General features: G+C 37.2%; 2 protein-coding genes across 3 annotated transcripts; both read left to right on the top strand.

Annotated features, from left to right (window-relative positions):
* Positions 1 to 3,412: 3,412 nt before the first annotated feature.
* On the top strand, positions 3,413 to 5,957 carry LOC141838578 (aluminum-activated malate transporter 9-like). 2 transcript variants are annotated; one of them, XM_074726091.1, is made up of 7 exons: positions 3,413 to 3,433; positions 3,511 to 3,833; positions 3,927 to 4,067; positions 4,173 to 4,442; positions 4,521 to 4,660; positions 4,799 to 4,945; positions 5,219 to 5,957. In XM_074726091.1, exons 2-7 carry the CDS (start codon positions 3,518 to 3,520, stop codon positions 5,840 to 5,842), a joined length of 1,638 nt encoding a protein of 545 aa, XP_074582192.1. In that variant the 5' UTR covers positions 3,413 to 3,433; positions 3,511 to 3,517; the 3' UTR covers positions 5,843 to 5,957. The 2 variants fall into 2 exon arrangements, with proteins under 2 accessions (XP_074582192.1, XP_074582191.1); XM_074726090.1 differs by having other exon boundaries at positions 3,414 to 3,833.
* Positions 5,958 to 6,355: 398 nt separating this feature from the next.
* Positions 6,356 to 16,714, top strand: LOC141842423 (dihydrofolate synthetase). Its single transcript, XM_074730630.1, has 10 exons — positions 6,356 to 6,698; positions 6,891 to 6,988; positions 7,169 to 7,319; positions 7,840 to 7,902; positions 8,043 to 8,204; positions 9,951 to 10,142; positions 10,257 to 10,356; positions 13,927 to 14,058; positions 14,136 to 14,267; positions 16,171 to 16,714. Exons 1-10 carry the CDS (start codon positions 6,372 to 6,374, stop codon positions 16,506 to 16,508), a joined length of 1,695 nt encoding a protein of 564 aa, XP_074586731.1. The 5' UTR covers positions 6,356 to 6,371; the 3' UTR covers positions 16,509 to 16,714.
* The last annotated feature ends 2,139 nt before the right edge of the window (positions 16,715 to 18,853 follow it).

The following is an 18,853-nucleotide window of genomic DNA, read 5'->3' as shown; positions in this document are numbered from 1 at the left end:
AGCGCGTACGGGAAGGGAGTCAAAGCAAAGGAGGCCTCCAGTTAAGTAATGTTAGTTGGTGGTGGAATGTGATCGAATTCAAAAACTTTCGAAATCGGTGGCCGGTCCGGGTTGACGGGGCGGACCCGGTCCAAATCGGATAGTTTGAGCGGGTGTCGTTGGACATGAGACACGTGTCAGGAGCGATGTGTTTGATGAAAATCATATATTGTTTGATGAAAATTATTATTTCATTAATAACTTTATTATTTTATATGTAGTTAGAAAATCATAATAAAAAATCCTAATAATGTTAGTGTTTCAGTGATAGTTTGATTGTTTATGATGACAATCTCTTACTTAATGGACACTTCTAGAAGCAATTACACTCTCAAAATTAGTAAAATATTCTTTTTCATATTATAATTATTGGTGCAATTTTGTGCAATTTATAGTGACCTTTAAATTTTGATAATTGAACATATTATTTAAGTTAGACATTTGTCATATGATTTAATATGCGTGTTTGAGAAGACAATTTTAGAGTTCTAGTTATGGATCAACGTGTTGTTCACGCTTCTCAATTTATCCTAATGATCAATGAAAACTTTTCATATAATTGGGCATCTCCCTGGTTAGTCGATTTGCATAATTAGATGCTTAAATTATCAAAAAATATATATATGTGTGTGTATATGTATGTTTGAGTGATGAAAAATACCAAATGAGAAATATCGAAGAGAAACGAGGATTACAACTAGTTAATGGAGGTGGATTATATAGGTGAAAATATAAATAGATGAAGATACAGAGGATGACATATGGATAAAACTAGGGTTTGTGTGCATCCAAGGAACAGAGTAACATGATGCAAGATGGTCAAGCTTACTTTCACATGCATCAACAATATTCTCTTGCAATTTGCAGATAATGCAAGAGATGCTTTAATATAAAGCTTCTCATGAAATTTTTCTCATGTGCATTTTAAATTGTTTTAGCAAATTGCTACATTGGAGGCAATTTATTGCCATTCTTTTTTGAGCATATGCCTATCCTAGAAATTCTCAATGGAACAATTTCTGCTTTCGAAAGAAAGGTAGAACTAATATATATGCCTTCCCCAGTTAAGGTTTCTTCTAATTGCATTCTTTAGAATATATATATATATATATATTTTTTTTATGACATGTCTAAAAGTTTTAATATATTTAAAAGAGTTCTTAGATTCACAAAATTCCTAACAAGATGGCTCTAAGACAATAAACATAAAGCAATTTGTTGGTTTGATATATTGTTTGACAACCTATAATGAGGTGAGCTCGTAAATGAACGTATGTGAGACATTACGAGCGACTGTAATATTGAGATTCACACATTTAGGTATCCCTGTCAAGAATGATGTGCATGACCAAATATGAGCCTAGGCTAACTAGTGGCTTATTGGAAATTAGGGGACCATGCATAGTTGTGGTTGATAGTTAAACTTGATCATGTAGCTTTGCGTAGACTTACGAGGCTATAAGATGAACCAAAGTTGGAAATTGACTCAATGCTCATGATCCATCGGAGATATCAGAAAAATGTTATGGAACATTAGAGGGATGACAAAATAAAGAGCGTCAAAGTTCAACTCTGCAAGAGGCTAACTGCATATGTGAAAAGTGAAGGATGCCACGTGGAGTGAGTCGAGGTCTTAGTGCATTAGAGAGATAAATAATTAAATTAGAAACAACCTCATGGGTGAAAAAGAACAACCCCAAAGAGGATCATTCTTAATTTAGACGAATACTCAATCATTGGAATGATTTATTTAGTTAATGATTCAGTCAATTAAAAGTAGTCTTCAACCCACTAGTGATTGAGTCAACTAGCTAGGCAGTCTATTTAAATTGATTAATCAATAAATAAAATATTTTATTCGTGACTAGTAATGCCCCTCCGACTTCATTAAAGGTCATGTCTACACTATTACAATACTTTGATTAATTAGTTGATATGATTTAGTTAAACGAACTCCACTCCTATTTAAGAATTCTTATATTGTTTTTCTAATTGATTCTCATACGCACAACGCATACAAATCTGACATGGTAAATGACTTTGAAAGATAATATAAACCAATAAAAAAGTATACAATGAACTAATTTTAATGCACAAGATTGATCATTTAGAAGTTGTCGATCTAGATCAATATATCAATAGTTATAAGGTCATAAGAGATGTGACAATAATAATATAGATTTTTTATAATTAAGGTATTTAGCTCTCCGAACTAATTAATCATGAATATGATCAATCCAGTTTCATGAAAGTTGTCCATCGATTACCCGAGTAAATTCAGAAAATAAAAGTGATATGATACTCACAATTAGATTTTTTGAGAATCAATTGTGCAGGAAAAATTTCCTTATTGAAAATTGACTTTAGATGCTCTTATTTTTGTCGCTCATGCCTTGCCACTTGTGTTGTACTTAACAACAACAACAACAACATGGAGGAGGAAGCGGTGGCTGGATGAGGACAAGGAGTATGTGAAGGGAAATCTAGAGTTACCATGCTTAAATATATTTTACAATGACTTAGACTTAGACTAGAAATTGCTTATGAATTAGTAACTTAATTTTCATGAATTTATTGATTTTGCTAGTCAACTAATATTTTTGAGATGTCATAACAGCAAAATCATATATAATTAAATTCCTATTGTGCATGATTGCGACCCAAAATCACCTTTTCTTAATCACAATTTGCCTCAAGGAGACTATATATATTATATCTTATTGTTCTTCACTAGCTAGACAGTACAGCAAGCATATTCAAGTTTTCAAATCTACTTGTTCAACTTACTTAAATATATATCTTTCAAAATTAAAGAAAAACAATTTACTATATATATAAGGCTCTAAAACAAAATTCCAAATATATTATCTTCTAGCTAGCTAGTTTTGTAAAAGTTTAATTATATTCACCTAACATTGATAAACGTGTTTTTATTCCATGTGTGAGATTAACTCATCACTCCACATTGGAGGCACAAATTTATTCAAGGCACACTTGGAGGAGGCAGATTATATTGGTGAGGGAAAGACATCGAACCAAAGTATATATAGCTAGCTAGCTAGCTAGTTTTGTCAATGGCAAACCATGCACACATATTTAATGATTCTAATTCTCTATCATCAACACATTATTTTGTTCTCCAGCATCGATCCATGAACACCTAGTTATTAATTTCCATGCATGTTAATTTTCTATGCATCTTTCTTTCTATTATTAACAGATATTATTCTCCAAATTAAGCTTAAAATAACTTAGCCACCAACCCACTGCTCCATCCACTTGCACTTGCACCACCAAGATCTCACCTCCCCCATCCCTTTAAATGCTCTCCAGTTTCAATCACTCGTTTCCAATTCATCGAAGATAAACTCGATCGATCGATATTATTCTTCATGTAACAAATTGATGCTGCGTGTCCTAGCCTCTCTTATATATTTTCTTGATGCCTGATCACGCTTTGTTTGCATGCAGAATCAAAATGAAGGGGAAGAAAGGAAGCGACGTCGTTCGGATCGACATTGGCTTGCCGCCGAAGGCTGCAGGAGCAGGAATTGTGAAGAAATCCTCCAGTACTGATGTCAATGACAAGTTGGCTATACCGATGAGGAAGATGATGTTGGAAGTGTGGGAATTTGCCAAAGAGGACAAGAATAGGGTGACATTCGCCCTCAAGGTGGGCTTGGCTTGCCTCCTCGTTTCCCTTCTCATCCTCATCCGTGCTCCCTATCGAGTCTTTGGCACCAACATCATCTGGTCTATCCTCACCGTCGCCATCATGTTCGAGTACACAGTCGGTAAGCAACCAGTATAATAGAAATTAAAGAAAGAAGTGTGTTGTAATTAATGTGAATCAGTTCGTTCATTCACTACTGCTTTGCTTTAATTAGGTGCAACTTTTAATCGAGGGTTCAACCGAGCGTTGGGGAGTTTGCTTGCAGGAATCTTTGCCATCGTGGTGATCCAAGTAGCCATGTCCAGTGGCCACATCGCCGAGCCTTATGTCATTGGCCTCAGCATCTTCCTCGTCGGTACAAATTCATCTTTTATATAGCTAAAATCGAAGATTCGAAGTGCCTGATTTTGACAAAATTAAAAGATTTGATGCATGCATGCATGAACTGGTACGCATGCAGGGTCCATAGCGTCGTTCATGAAGTTGTGGCCGTCGCTGACGCCGTACGAGTATGGCTTCAGGGTCATCCTCTTCACCTACTGCCTCATCATCGTGTCGGGTTTTCGGATAGGGAACCCGATAAGAACGGCGATGGACCGGCTTTACTCCATCGCCATCGGCGCCATCGTCGCCGTCCTTGTCAACGTCCTCATCTTCCCCATTTGGGCCGGCGAGCAGCTCCACAAAGAGCTCGTCGACCATTTCGACTCCGTCGCCGACTCCCTCGAAGGTAAAATAAATAAATAAATAAATAAATAAATAAATAAATAAATAAATAAATATATTAACAATAAATTTATCACGCTAGAGTGTGTGAAGAAATACCTAAGTGACGATGGGACGAACCACCCGGAGTTCTCAAAGACAGTGATGGACGACTTCCAAGATGAGCCAGCGTATCGCAAGTGTCGAGCCACATTAAACTCTTCTGCCAAACTCGACTCATTGGTATGCCAGCATTCTATCGTGAAGATCGATGTTCATGCAATTTCCTCATAAAAATTTCAGTCAATGGGAGCAGGGAGCCCCCGCATATTAGCATTCTATTCTGTTGATCGATACGTAATATCTTTGTATTATGTGCAGGCGAATTCGGCAAAATGGGAGCCCCCGCATGGGAGGTTCATGCGGATGTTCTACCCGTGGGGAGAGTACGTGAAGGTCGGAGCTGTGCTTCGCCACTGTGCTTACGACGTCATGGCACTGCATGGCTGCCTCCACTCCGAGATACAGGTATATATACATAATTAATATCAGTATATACGTATTAGATTTAGTTATTCGATCGGACGTACGCATATTCTTTCTGGTAAAAAGAATTAAATCTGAGAGAGCACAAATACTGATCTGCACTGCAAGGATAAGAATAGCATCGTATGCTATGAATTCGCGAATTTAGCATCTGAATCCGATTCCATGAAACCTAAATGGAATGAAGGCAGGAAGACATCTGTAATATGAGACTGTAAATTTACCAGACATGCATGCTCTTGGTTTCTCTTTCAGGCGCCGTTCAATCTGAGGAGCACATTCCGCGCAGAGATTCTCGATGCCGCCGAGCAGGCGGCGGAGCTGCTCCGCAGCTTGGCCAAGGGAATCGGCCACATGAGGCACAGCTTCCGGACGGGCCTGCTCAAGAGCGTCCACAGCTCGGCCGAGCGCCTCCAGCGCTCCGTAGACACGCACTCCTACCTCTTCACCTTGTGCCGCCATGAGGTCGCCGCCTCCGCCAAGCCTCCCAGCAGCGTCGACGACAATGGCGACGACAAGGGTGACAAAAACAGCTTCCCGCTGGCCGCCAAGCTGTCCACTAATTACCGCTCCTTCGGCAGGAATAGCAGCAACCTTTTGCCGCCGGCGGTGCAAGGCGACTCGTACCATGAGATGATGAAGAGGCAGCAGCGGCGGTTCCATTCGTGGCCGTCGAGGGAGGTGGACGACTTCGAGTTCGAGGAGGACGTCGGCGAGGAGGCGATCCCGAGGATGCGCGCACTGGAGAGCACCGCCGCGCTGTCCCTGGCCACCTTCGCTTCCCTGCTCATTGAGTTCGTCGCTCGGCTCGATCACTTGGTGGAGGCCGTGGATGAGCTCGCTAAGCTGGCCAACTTCAGGCAAGAGATTGCCTGCTAAACCTGGAAGGGGAAGCAATTAATCACAGAGGCCATCGATCTTTCGCCAATCTTAAAGATCTTCGAATATATGTAACACAATTAAGTAATTAATAAGAATACATAAAAAAAGGAAAAGCGATATAAAATTAACTAATCCATTCTCCTTATCGAGTTCCACCAGTAAATGGCAAAAATCAAGGTGCCTTTAATTATCATTTAAAAAATTATTAAAAAAAGACAATCAATAACTTTGTTATTATGTCAAGGTTCTCCTTAATTTTTTTTTTATTTTTTAAGAAATTAAAATAATGTTTTATTATATATTTATTTTAAAAATAATTTTATTCTTTAGTTATTATTAAGTGTTAAAGTAAATTATTCTTTTTTAGTTGAACTCATTTTTATATAATTTTTTTAAATTTAATTAAAATTATTTTATAATAGTTATTTAATAATTACAATAATAGTGAATCCAATGGTTGAAAACGATACGGATCTCATCGTCATCTCCAGATCGACGACGGCGCGCATCCATCTATTCCCGGTCCATGTCCTCGCCGCTGCCTCGCCTTCCGATCGTCGCCCTTGGCCCGCCGAATCCGCAGATGCTGCGGCGCTTGGCTGCTGCACCCGTTCGCTTTCGTTATTCGATGATGTCGTCGTCGAAGCCCTTCGAGTCAGGGCCGCCTGCGTCGTTCGAGGCCGTGTCGGAGGCCGCGGACCTCCGCGAGTTCCTCGATTACATGGAGAGGCTAAAGAACTACGAGAAGGTCGGTGTTCCACAAGGGGCAGGAACGGACACCGATGAAGGGTTCGATCTCGGGAGGATGAGGCGGCTGCTCGGACGGCTCGGCGATCCTCACAAACAATTCAAGGTGCGCGACGCCTCGTCTTGAAACCGAGACATTAATCTTTACTACTTAGATTTTCTGTTAAATGTAGGAACTTATTTTTTCCCCTCTCGTTCCACTATTTTTTATAACTGCATTTTTTTCTCCCCTCTTGCCTGTTAAATCTGTAATTGAGCTCAATATACTACCTTTGTCTCACCATGATGACATTTGTAGGTAGTTCATATTGCTGGCACCAAAGGAAAAGGATCCACAGCAGCTTTTATATCCAATATTCTACGGGAAGAAGGTTACTCAGTTGGGTGCTACACTAGGTACTTAATCTTTGGTTAATTGCTGCACTGTAAGTCCATTTATAACTGAAAATGCCAGGTCAACCACCTAAATGGAATGAAAATATGGCTAACTACAATGGGGCACCTAAGCATGTTTGTATATCAGTATGTATCAGTTGATTGCTTTATATCCGACAATGGTATGTTCCTTACATGCAGTCCTCATCTTTTGAGCGTTCGGGAACGCATTTCTGTTGGAAAATGTGGGAACCCTGTTTCAGCAATATTACTGCAGGAGCTTTTCCAAGAGGCAAAGGGAATCCTTGATCAATCAATAATGCAGGAAAAGGAGGCTTTGAGCCACTTTGAGGTATTTGTTCATCACAAATTAGAACAACAATTTTGGGTAATATCTTATCAGTTCCGTATCTCTTTGAATAGCTTAATAGGAAAGCTCTAACACCTGTCCTGTTACATCACAGTATACAGATTGAACGTTGTTTCCCAAATTTATATTAAAATGATTTGTGTGGGAATTTATATCTAAATGGTTTGCGGTAGAACTTGAATTTTAATTCCAACACTGAACCTACATTGAAAATACTTACTAGTTTAGTCCATGTGTGGATGTCAGTGTGAGCCTTATAGCAATGAAGCTATTGGTTCTTAATTGATAACTTGATTTGCATGTTTGTGCTATTAGGAAAGAAAAATTGTCGGTATTAGAAAAGGTCACCTGGTCATCAGCTATCCTGATTGATTATATATACATATATATCTGTTTATTCTGATTGATTATATTTACATATATCTGTTTCTTTTTAAGGTTTATAGTGTTGTGGATATTTTCCTTATAAGACATTTGACAATCATTTATATTGTCTATGTAGGTCTTCACTGCTCTATCATTTCTTCTGTTTGCCAAAGAAAGGGTTGACATTGCTGTTATCGAAGTAATTTTTCCCTTTGACACCTTGTCCACTAACATTTTCTACATTATGATTAACATCTATTCTCATAAGCTATTACATTTCATATTTCATTTTGTTTCAGTACACACTTGTATGACTGTATTGTCCTTGTCTATGGACAGGCAGGCCTTGGGGGAGCTAGAGATGCTACAAATGTTGTATGCAGTACTGAACTAGCTACTGCAGTCATAACATCCATAGGCGAGGAACACTTGGCTGCATTAGGTGGTTCATTACAAAGCATCGCATTGGCCAAGTCAGGAATCATCAAGAGTGGGTGTCCAGTTGTGTAATTTTCTTTATTCTTTACATATGAAAATACGTTAAATTTTTAAATAGTTTCTATTTGTGGTTCTATATCACTTCACAAACATTAACCTCTAGTGTGAATATTATTCAACCTAAATGTGCCTTGTTTTTAGTTAAATTTATAGGGTTATTGGTCTAATGAGTTTAATTTCACATTAGTAATTTTAGGACATGTGTCTAGATTTTCGTTTTCCCAAATTCAATAATGGTATCATAGCCTCCTTTTTAAGGTTAGATTTTCCTAAGGAGGTATTCCCCATAGGCCTCCCCCTCATCTTTTGATCCTTTCTCTCCTTTTATATCTCTCTTTGCCTTTTGTAACCCCATTTGCTAGCCTCTTCTCTCTATAACACATGCTCATTATTGAGTCAACACTACATCAAATTTGTCTCGTTTTGCATGGTGTAGTTACCTTTGTTGTTGCACGTTTGCTTGCTTATTCCTTACAGACATCTCTACATGAGCTTCTTGGTTGCTCTTATGCTCTGTTTACTTCGAGGTGTCAATTTAAGAAGGAAGGAATCCAAGGTGGAAAAAAATCCCTAGGGAAAGGAAACGAAAAGGAAAGGAAGAGAAAGAAGAAGGAAAGTAGAGGGACAGCGGACTTCGGCAAGTTCACAACCGCCTTGCGACTGTGAGCTGCCTCTCTCGTGGTTGTGAGCCACCTCGCAGTGATGCAGTGCCGTGGGAGAGATTTGAGCATGCATGGGCTTAACGACGAGGAAGGAAAGTTCGTTCCGCTTCATTTTAGGTGGATAAAAAAATGGCCAAAAAAAGATCCGCAGATAGATTCTTTAATATGCCTACTCATTATTTACAATAGATAAACAACGAAAAGGATATGCAATCCATTCTTTCTTTCATTCACACCTCTAAGTAAACAGGGCATTAGAGCCTTTGCCAATTCTGACATTATTAGCAAAAAATGATTATTCACTTGCAATCTTATCCATGATTTTGAGGAATAAGGTGTTGTACAATCATATCTCTAGGTTGATTTTGATGTTTGGACAAAGGCTTAAATTAGTCATATCTAGGTTATGTTTTGCTTTTGAAAGGTTTGCTAGTTTATGTAAACAGTTATGCTCCAACTTGAATTGGAGTGTCAGAGGGTATTATATTAATTTGATTATTGGTTTAGTGGATTTAATCACAATTTAGTAGTTCTAGATTTAGGGCTCTATCACAAGTCTATATGCACCATTAATAGTTTACTCATTGATTAAACAATGCAATATCTCCATCCCCCAATTCTATAGTAGAGATATAAAGAAAGATTTGATTGAGCCATATTTGTATTTTTCGCTTGAATTTGGGTAACCTTTCAACTGTCATACACCCTTTTTACTTCTCTAAAATAGATAAAATTATTCTATTCACTCTAAAACACTACCCTTGTTGCTGTCAGCATTTTTAATTCTAATTCATTAATCAAACAAATCTGGTTGACTTGGTTCTCCTGATAAGAAATCATTCCTATTTTTACAAAAGTCTTTCAAAATGTAATCAGAAATGTCATTTAAGCGCAGAGTAACTTGTTCCAAATGTCTCCAAAGATTGAGCAAACATGTATTTTGCTAATTTTCTGTTAATTTATTAAGATAATAACAAAATTGAAAATTTTAATTTATCTTTCTGTAATTTTTCTTATGTAATCTCTATAAGATCAATTGCTCATTTGAATTATGCTGTTTGTTGTGAACTATCCGTGGATATCTCAGGTTGTAATTGGTGGGCCCTTTGAATCACATATTGAAGAGATTATTCGTTGTAAGGCATCCTTAATGAAATCCAAGGTCATATCAGCATGCGATCCTGGCATACAGAAAACGTTGAAGTGCTTGACAATGGGAAAGGAGAAAACCCCTTATCAGACTTGTGACATACAAATCCAAATGCATAACTTACAATCAGTATGAATCAATAGGCCTTTTGGTTTTGTGTACTTGTCTTTTTTTTTTAAACATTCCAAGTTGTAATTGATAATCCATTATAAAATAGCTGAAATTTTCTTATTTACTGTGCAGTCCATCACATTGCCTAATGTAAAACTCCACTTGCTTGGTATTCATCAACTTCAGAACGCTGTCTCCGCCACATGTACAGCTTTAAGCCTTCGTGATCAAGGTATCATTTTTTTGGTTCATGGTTTTCTTTTCCAAACAGTACAGTAGGTGTTTTTAACTGCCATTGTCTTTTTCACTTTGTTAATTACTTGATTTTTTTCTTATATGCATGTTTATCGGAGGAGAGAAATAACATACAGCCTTATATTTTCAGGAGTCTTCCTTGGAGCTAGAACAATTCCTTGATTTGATATCTTAAATTAATCTAATACTAGGAAGTTTATGTGTGAGCCTATGACAAATAAGGACCGCTTTATTAGAAAGAGGGCATAAGTTGGAAAAAAATATCCTTCCACTCCCAATATTTTTTTTGTCTGTTAATAATTGTAAATTTTCTGTCTTTTGAGATTACTCAAATGACTTTTCAGCTCCTTTGTTATGATATAGTTAGCACCAAAATTTGATTGAATGTTTTATTTTATCTCTTCAACTTATATTAGAGTGATTCTCACATCACCGGCGCGATCGCTGCTGCTATGTAACCCCTTGGTACCATAGTGGTGCTGCAGCTACAAGGAAGTTGGTACAGTACCTAAATGACTACCTCACTAGCCTTTTCCTTTCTATCTTCTTTTTCCTACTTCTCCTCTCACTACCTCCTGGGGGGTTCGTTCTCTTATACCTAGACTTATGGATGCCTTAAGTTCAAAACCCTCATCCTTGCTCTCCTAACCTAATATCTCTTTCTTTCTTCGCTTGTGAGTTGATCATTTTTTGATTGAATCTATCTTTTATCCTTCCGATTTTAAACTGTAAACCACAATTTTAAAGTTGTATAACAGTTTATCAACAGTTCCAACTTTGTTCTTTGACACTAGGGTCTAGGGAAATACCATAATCTTGAAGACTCCTCCAAGACTTCCCTCTAAATAATAATGTTTCTTACCAAGTGCTTCAACTGCATTGGTGTACTTAGCTTATTAATCACATGGAATCTCATTAGGAATTCTCTTAAGAATGCTTTGCCCATGAACATGAAATTTTTAGAGTTTATAAGTTACGAGAAAAGAATGTTTGATAAGTTGGTTAGCGCTTTCAAGAACATTCACACAGCTTAAAGGAAAATGTATGAATTGCCTGCAATGCGAATCACCATTTATAGTGTTGGTTTCACAGACCTTTCGTCCACTGAATTTGCTGTAAAGTTATAGTGCTCCTAATATCCAAAATTTTTAATTTACTTCTATTTTCTTGTCTAGCAGGCCTTCACATATGCCTTCTGTTTATGTTGCTGATGGCTCCCATAACCCTAACTTTGACATAGATGTTATGGATTCATCTTTTTCAATTGCTGATAATTTTTTGTTTTATGTATTCAGTGTATATTTAGTTTGCTTTTTATTGGTAAACATAACAAACCTCAGATTTTGTGTGGCATTTTTTCCTACTCATTATTTCAAAATTTGTGCACAAAGACAACAATGGTGATATCTACTATGTGTGATGTACTTACGCCTACTCTGCTTTGTTTTTTGGCGATCTACTCACAGCCCTATTTTTGCTGAATCTATCATACCTTTTTACTGGCACTGTCTCTTGGGTCACTTACCCCTTAAGCCTGTGTAATATCGTACATCTTTAGAGTCTATTCAGCTGTTTGTCATTATGAGGCTTGTGAGTTAGGCAAGCATCAGTGTCTCTATTTTTGTCTAAAAAGAAACAGTCTTCCTTTCACTTTCATTTTCTCCAGTTTCTGTGACATGTGGTTCTAGGCATTTTATTACACTGCTAGATGATTATTCTTGTAGGATTTGGCTTCATTTTCCGAAAAGTTGAATTGATGTCCTTAATGTGTTCAAAGTTTTCTCATAACTAACTTACACAATTTATATTGAGATCAAAATTTTACATCCTGTTATTCCAATTTTACATCCTGTTATCCCAACTAACTGAGGTTGCTGAATGCAGAAACCATCATTTCTTTAATGTTGCTTGTACTAGGATGTTTGTATACATGCTCTTAGGCATCTTTGGGCTGATGTTGTTATTATCACTTGCTTTCTCACGAATCAGATCCCACATTGATTCTGATTGTTATTTAGATTTTCCTCTTCTGCATGTTCCCTATTGTGGTTTGTTTCCTTTTAGTACATGAGTTTTTGGTTGTCTTTTCTTCATGCTTTGTGACCAGGTCGTGTCGTGATAAGCTAAGTTCTAACTCTGTTTGGTGTCTTTCTTGGCTGGATGTTCTTACATTGAGAAGGAATATCACTTCTACTTCCCGTCTCCCGTTGTAGGTTTGATTTGATTGTTACCTATCTTCAGGATGTTTCTTACTACTCTTCTGTTCCATTTGTGCTAATGTCTGAGCTATCACCAGTCACTACCCTTATTTCTACTGTTCCTTAGTGTAGATTACTACTATTCACTCAATATTCTTAGCAAGAGCTTTCTTTTACAAATTCACTACTCCTGTGTTTGTCTGAATTAGTGTTGCTTAATTTTCTTGGAAATGGTAAATATTTCAGAATTTTCCACCTTTTTAATCAGGTATGGAATTATTGGGTTTCCTAATTAGTGGGATTTCTTTTCTAAGGTCAATATTGAATCTATAGCTTTCGATTAATGAGAATTATATTTTCATTTAACTAAACTTTTCCTTAGTAGGAGCTATTTTCTCTATATGAGAGATAGTTATCCTCTTTAAAAATTCCATTTCAATGTGATTTGATGGGTTAGATGGCATCGATCTAGTTCGGCCTTTCCTACACGTGTCCCTCTTTTATCGCCACCACTAGTTTTGAGTCTGTTTCTAACCATAGCTTCCTGAGGCCTGTGTCACATGACAAGCCTGATACTTTGTGGATTTATGCCAGTTACACTTCAAGATTAAATGCTGGTCTCATTGAAGCCATGAATCCTGCAGCACAGTTACCTGTGGCATTCCTTATGATGCCTCCAATTCCTTTTGGACCGAATTGGGGTCTAAGGTTGGCATCAGTGTTTACCTTGGCATACCCCTCAAGTGGTGGTAGCCAATACCTCATTGTTAAAGACCTTTGAAAATTGCACTTTTAAGTTTTAACCATCATCATGGTTAAAGAAGCACAAATCAAATCTACTTGGTGAAAATTTAAGATTGAATCATCAAAGTGGACAAAATCAAATGCAAAATAGAGTTCTACCATTTAACAAATCAAAACTTGCAACTACATAAAAGGAAGAGATATTTGGATTCAACGTCTGAAAGTGGGAATTAGTCTTTGTGAATTTTGTTGATGAATTGATGTTGTATATGGAGCCATTCTCTTAGATGCATCCGGATCTACAGGTACCTGGAATTTGAGAAACATTCATTACTATTGGAATTTGAATTTTGTATTGATTTTTGGTTTTCTATTACCTAAATCCTATTTATCTTTTGGCAAAGTATTTACCCAGCTTATGATATTAATATCAGAATTCATGTATCTTTATCATATTGATGTTCACCTATCGAATTGCTTTGTGACGTAATCATTCCCCTTGAACGAGTTGATATTGTCACAAGGACAATGTTAATTTTTCTTTTTGGTCTTATGATTTCCTATTGGTGTATTAGTCACTGAGCTTATAATCTTGAAAACGTAAGGGTGGGTGATCTCTGAAAAGTCCATTCGAGCTGGTTTGGAGAAAACCATATTGAACGGGAGAAGCCAATTTCTTACACAAGGGGAAACTTTGTCAATTGGATTGTCCGACATCGACATACTAATTGATGGAGGTAGGGGAATATTTTGATAATTTATTTTCTTTTCCTTGGTAATTGATATACACTAACACATTGAACATATATTTTAGCACATACTGAAGCTTCTGCTAAAGGTTTAGTGGAGGTGATAAAGATGGCACATCCACATGGAACATTGGCATTTTTGGTGGCAATGGCCAGTGACAAAGACCACTTATCATTTGCTAAACAACTTCTCTCAGGTAGAGTTAATGCTCTTCTCGAATGTAAAGGCTCTTTGATACTTTCTTCTAGGACAGATTGATTGCAGTAGTGAATTTATCTGTTGGTAGTCACAGGAATGCCACTGTTATTTCTTTGCTCCTCTGACATGTTTGTTTATTATTGTTTATATCTAGAAAGACAAATCTGACTAATAGTTTCAGATGTTTTGCTGTCAGTTAAATTCTTTATAGTGAACACTTTAAAACTTGAATAAAGACTATATCACTTGCATACCATATTACTGTGGCATTTTCTTTTCCTATTATATACTTTTAACCGAAGTTGTGTTGCACTTGGACTAAGATGAGTTTTAACCTAAAACCCTCTTCTACTTAGTTTGTTTAATTTGTTAGTTTGTTTATATTTATGCAAACACCAATTAAAAGGTAATTAAAATTTTAAAGCAATAAGTTATAAAATATTTTGTACCAATACTTGACACACTTTGGTATGTGATCAAACATACTGAGATTAATTTAAATGAGTTCTACTCATTTAATCAATTTCACTTAAATTTTTGACTTTTAATAAAACTATATTAATTAGATGCTTGCATTAAAAATGTTCTTTTACTTATTTTTTTCTTCAATATGAGTTATGATGCATTCATATAAGATTTTCTTCTATAATATTCACACATTTAACTTGTTTACTGTCAGAATTAGATAATAAATTGAGTCAGAATTTTAGAAAAATAAGGCATTACTTGAATTCATTTTGACACATGTATGATTCATCCCAAGCCTGTTTTGTGTCAACATGGTATGATACTTATTGACATGGATAACACGAGAGATTTTTACTCATGTCAATCAACAATAGATTTCAATAATTTACCAAAACTATACATTTTCTATTGTGTAGCTTGATATGTATGAGATTTTTAACTATGCTTTTAACCTCCAGTTGTGTGAGTCTCAACTATTTTGGAATGGCTATATGTGCTCTGTTTCTCCCCATTGAACTGTAAGGATATATCACCACTATTATTTAGTTTTTTAAATCACGGTTTTTAACCACAAACCTGTTTAGAGTAGAGGTGTAACCATAAATCTGTTTAAAGTAAATATTTTTACTAAGTAAAATATTCCTCATCAACAAGTCTACATCAAAAATATGGAGGTGCCGTTGCATTTCTATTAACATTGAGTACAGATCTTCTCACTACTTTTGGCCCCTCATAGGGTTCACCATTGGCAAATCTATTTCAATTGTAATAAAAGACATCAAATGCCACACAACAAATCCTGAGCGCCAATTGTTTTTGGAGGTGGTTGCTTGGAATTGTTCTGTTTTATTCAACTCTATACAATACTATATTGTTAATTTTACCTGGCTCTTTAATTATGTTATAGGGAATAGGTAGAAAGAGTATTGTGTACTTAAGCTCTTTCCCACTCTCTCTCTTAATAATTTTATGTTCCAACTTGGATGCTAACAAAACACTGGGAAGCCCGTGTCTAATTTTCTTAAGCATAGCACTGGTATTGCCTAATCTTTAAGCATGTAAAAGTTGTAGGATCTTAGTATCATAGTCGTCAAAATCAGTATTGGAATCCATATCATATAGTAAAAAAAAAAAAATCTAAGTATTGATTGGTATTGGATTAGAAGGATCAGTGAATTTGAAATAGAAGGAAAAAATGATTAAAGTATAATAAAATTATTTTATATATGAGATTACAACAAAGATTCTAATTATTGATAATAAGTATACAAATAATGTCATATTTATTCATGTGAAATTAACAAATAATAGAAACAGAGCATAAGCAATAATAAAAAAAAATATATATTTTTAACTATAAACCATAGATTGTTAATATAGTTTAAGTTTGGTACGGGCTCCTCTCCTGTTTCTTCTGACACTTCTCCATGCAGCTGGAAGACCTGAGCTGGTTGTGTTGACTGAGGTGAAGATAGCTGGGGGAAAATCTCGCATGGTTTCGGCTTCAGTATTGAAAGATGTTTGGGTCAAGACTTCAAAGGATTTGGGGATTGACTTTGTGGATATAGGTATTATCGACGATGAGAAGAGCAATAAGGAACCAAATTGCAAGAACATGATGTTGGCTACCTGCGAAAGTACATCTATAATCGATTCAATTAAGCATGCAGCTCAGTTGCTCAAATCCAGATCAAAAGATCATCCTGGTCTCATTGTAGTCACCGGGTCATTACATCTGGTTGCCTCCTTGTTAGCTGCTATTAAAAAGTAGTTCTTATTTTTGTTACGTAAGTAGGTTCCACATTATCCTACTTATGTAACAAATGCATTGGATAAATCTAAACTATTTTTGTTGCACAAATGAAAAAATATTTATGATGCACAAATGACCGCTTACATTGGAATGGTGTTATGCATCTATTACTCCCCTTATGTTGAGCTCGATCATTGTGAGGGGTTCGATGCCAAAAAAGAATCCACGAGAACCGCCTTTTATTGAATGTCAGTTCATCTTCTTTATCAACATATTGTTTTGTGTACTTTATCGTTCCTTAGCCTCTTTTGTTCAACTAGCCTCTTTTGTTCAACAAAGTATTTTGTGTCATACTTTGGTTCTTTTACTTTGTGGGAATTGCTCTCAATTGTATCAGCTAGCCTTATTTTGATTCCTAGCCATGAGCCTTGTTTTGTCTAGTTTATTTTGATAGATTTTTGGATTTGTGATTTTGAACAATATCATCAAGGATTCTTGGTTGGAATGGAATTTGACCTAATGACAATTTTATGTTACATTATCCATGCCCTTATGACAGATTTCATCTTTTATTGTAGAAGTGTTTTTTGATTTATCTGGTCGGTGAAAAATTAATGTGGAGTCCAGTTAGTCATTTTAGAATTAGTCAAATTTTTAGTGATGCTCTCATTTTTTGAAAAAAATTTTATATTCTTTCCACTTTTGCAATACATTAACATATTAATACAGGATAAATTGATAAAAATATATAGGTATGGTCATAGTAATATAAAATCAAGAGTGATGATCAAATAGTAAGAATGGACATTTTATATTCTTAAAATTTATTTTATGTATTCTCTATATAAATTAAATATGGTTATAAAAATTATAGAATTTATCATAAAGTGAAATAATAAAATAATAGAGATTAATCGTATATATATATATATATATAGGAAATTGATCTCCTGCGCTCCTCTATCCTGCGCTCCCCGTGCGCGAAACAATCGAGACCGTCCGTTTCGCCGATCGACGCACAGTGTTTCTCCTCGGACGTTTGCTCCTTCACCGCAGCTGTTCACCGGCGTCCGGCCATCTCCGGCCACCGGACCGGCGCCGATGGATGCGCAACTCACCGGCGCCGGGTCCGGTGGTCGGATTCCGGCCAAATTCGGCCTGAATCCGGCCGAATTTCGGCCGGAATCGGCCAACAGCTACTGTTGGCCGATTCCGGCCGAAATCGGCCGGATTCCGGCCGAAATCGGCCGGATTCCGGCCGAATCACGGCCGGAGACCGGCCGCGGTCGACGCGCCCGGCGCCGGCGCGTCGACCGCGGCCGGTCTCCGGTCGTGATTCGGCCGGAATCCGGCCGATTTCCGGCGAAAGCGGGCGCCACCGTGTCTGCCCTGTTTCGGCCGGAATTCCGGCTGGATTCCGGCCCAATCCGGCCGGAATCCGGTGCCGATGTGTGCGCCGTCGAGTTGCGCTTCCAACGAGTCTGGGATTGCGGCCAACGGTGATCGGACGACGAAGAACGGCGGCGATGAACGGAAGGAGGTCGGCTGTCGCGCACGGGGAGCGCAGGTGAGCGGAGCGCAGGAGATCAGTTCTCTATATATATATATATATATATATATATATATATATATATCCTGCGTGATGAGTTTACGCGACTCCTGCGCAACATCTGACGTGGCGAGGAGTTTCACTGTTCATCTCCGTGGACAGCGTGGCGCTAGCAAAAATCAAATTTTCATCCCGCGTTTTCCAAAATCCCAAAATCGCGCGGCTGAATCTTCATCTGCTCCACGGCGTCGGGGCGAAAATCGCGATTGGATCCCTACCTTCCCTAGCCGGTACCAGACGTCGCGAGAAGACGTCGCCGCCACACAATCTCTGCGACCCGTCGACGTCCATTTGGCGCGAGAAGACGCCGCCCCCCATGTCTTCGTCGGCCGACTCATCTTCGATATATATATATATATATATATTTATATCAGATGGGTTTATGCCAATCAAGTTTGTAAGGAATTATACAATATTTTTTGTATTTTAGATATGCATTCAATATTAGTTTATATATTTTTTATGTCAATAAAAAAACAAAAATAAGGAATATTTTTGGATAAATAATAGGATAGAGAATTATTTTGATATTAAAAAAAATAATAATACTAATAACGAGCATTTTTTCTTCTCTTTTCCTTCTTGTTATATAGAGCCTCCGCAATGCGCTGTTAATCAGGTATAAATAGCAGACGTAGAGGAGCGAAGGAAGGACGTGGAAGAGTGAGAGAGAGGAGTGAGAGAGGAGTGAGGTATTGAACGCGTTCAGAGTTCTGAACGCGTTAATAGGTGGATCCGTGTTTTTTATTTTTAT

Source organism: Curcuma longa, chromosome 11, assembly GCF_044706935.1.
Source record: "Curcuma longa cultivar G26 ecotype Majalengka, Jawa Barat chromosome 11, ITB_CL_G26_1.1, whole genome shotgun sequence".
NCBI classification, from domain to species: domain Eukaryota; kingdom Viridiplantae; phylum Streptophyta; class Magnoliopsida; order Zingiberales; family Zingiberaceae; genus Curcuma; species Curcuma longa.
Note: the sequence above shows the minus strand (reverse complement) of the source record. Positions and strands in the feature narration are given on the sequence as shown.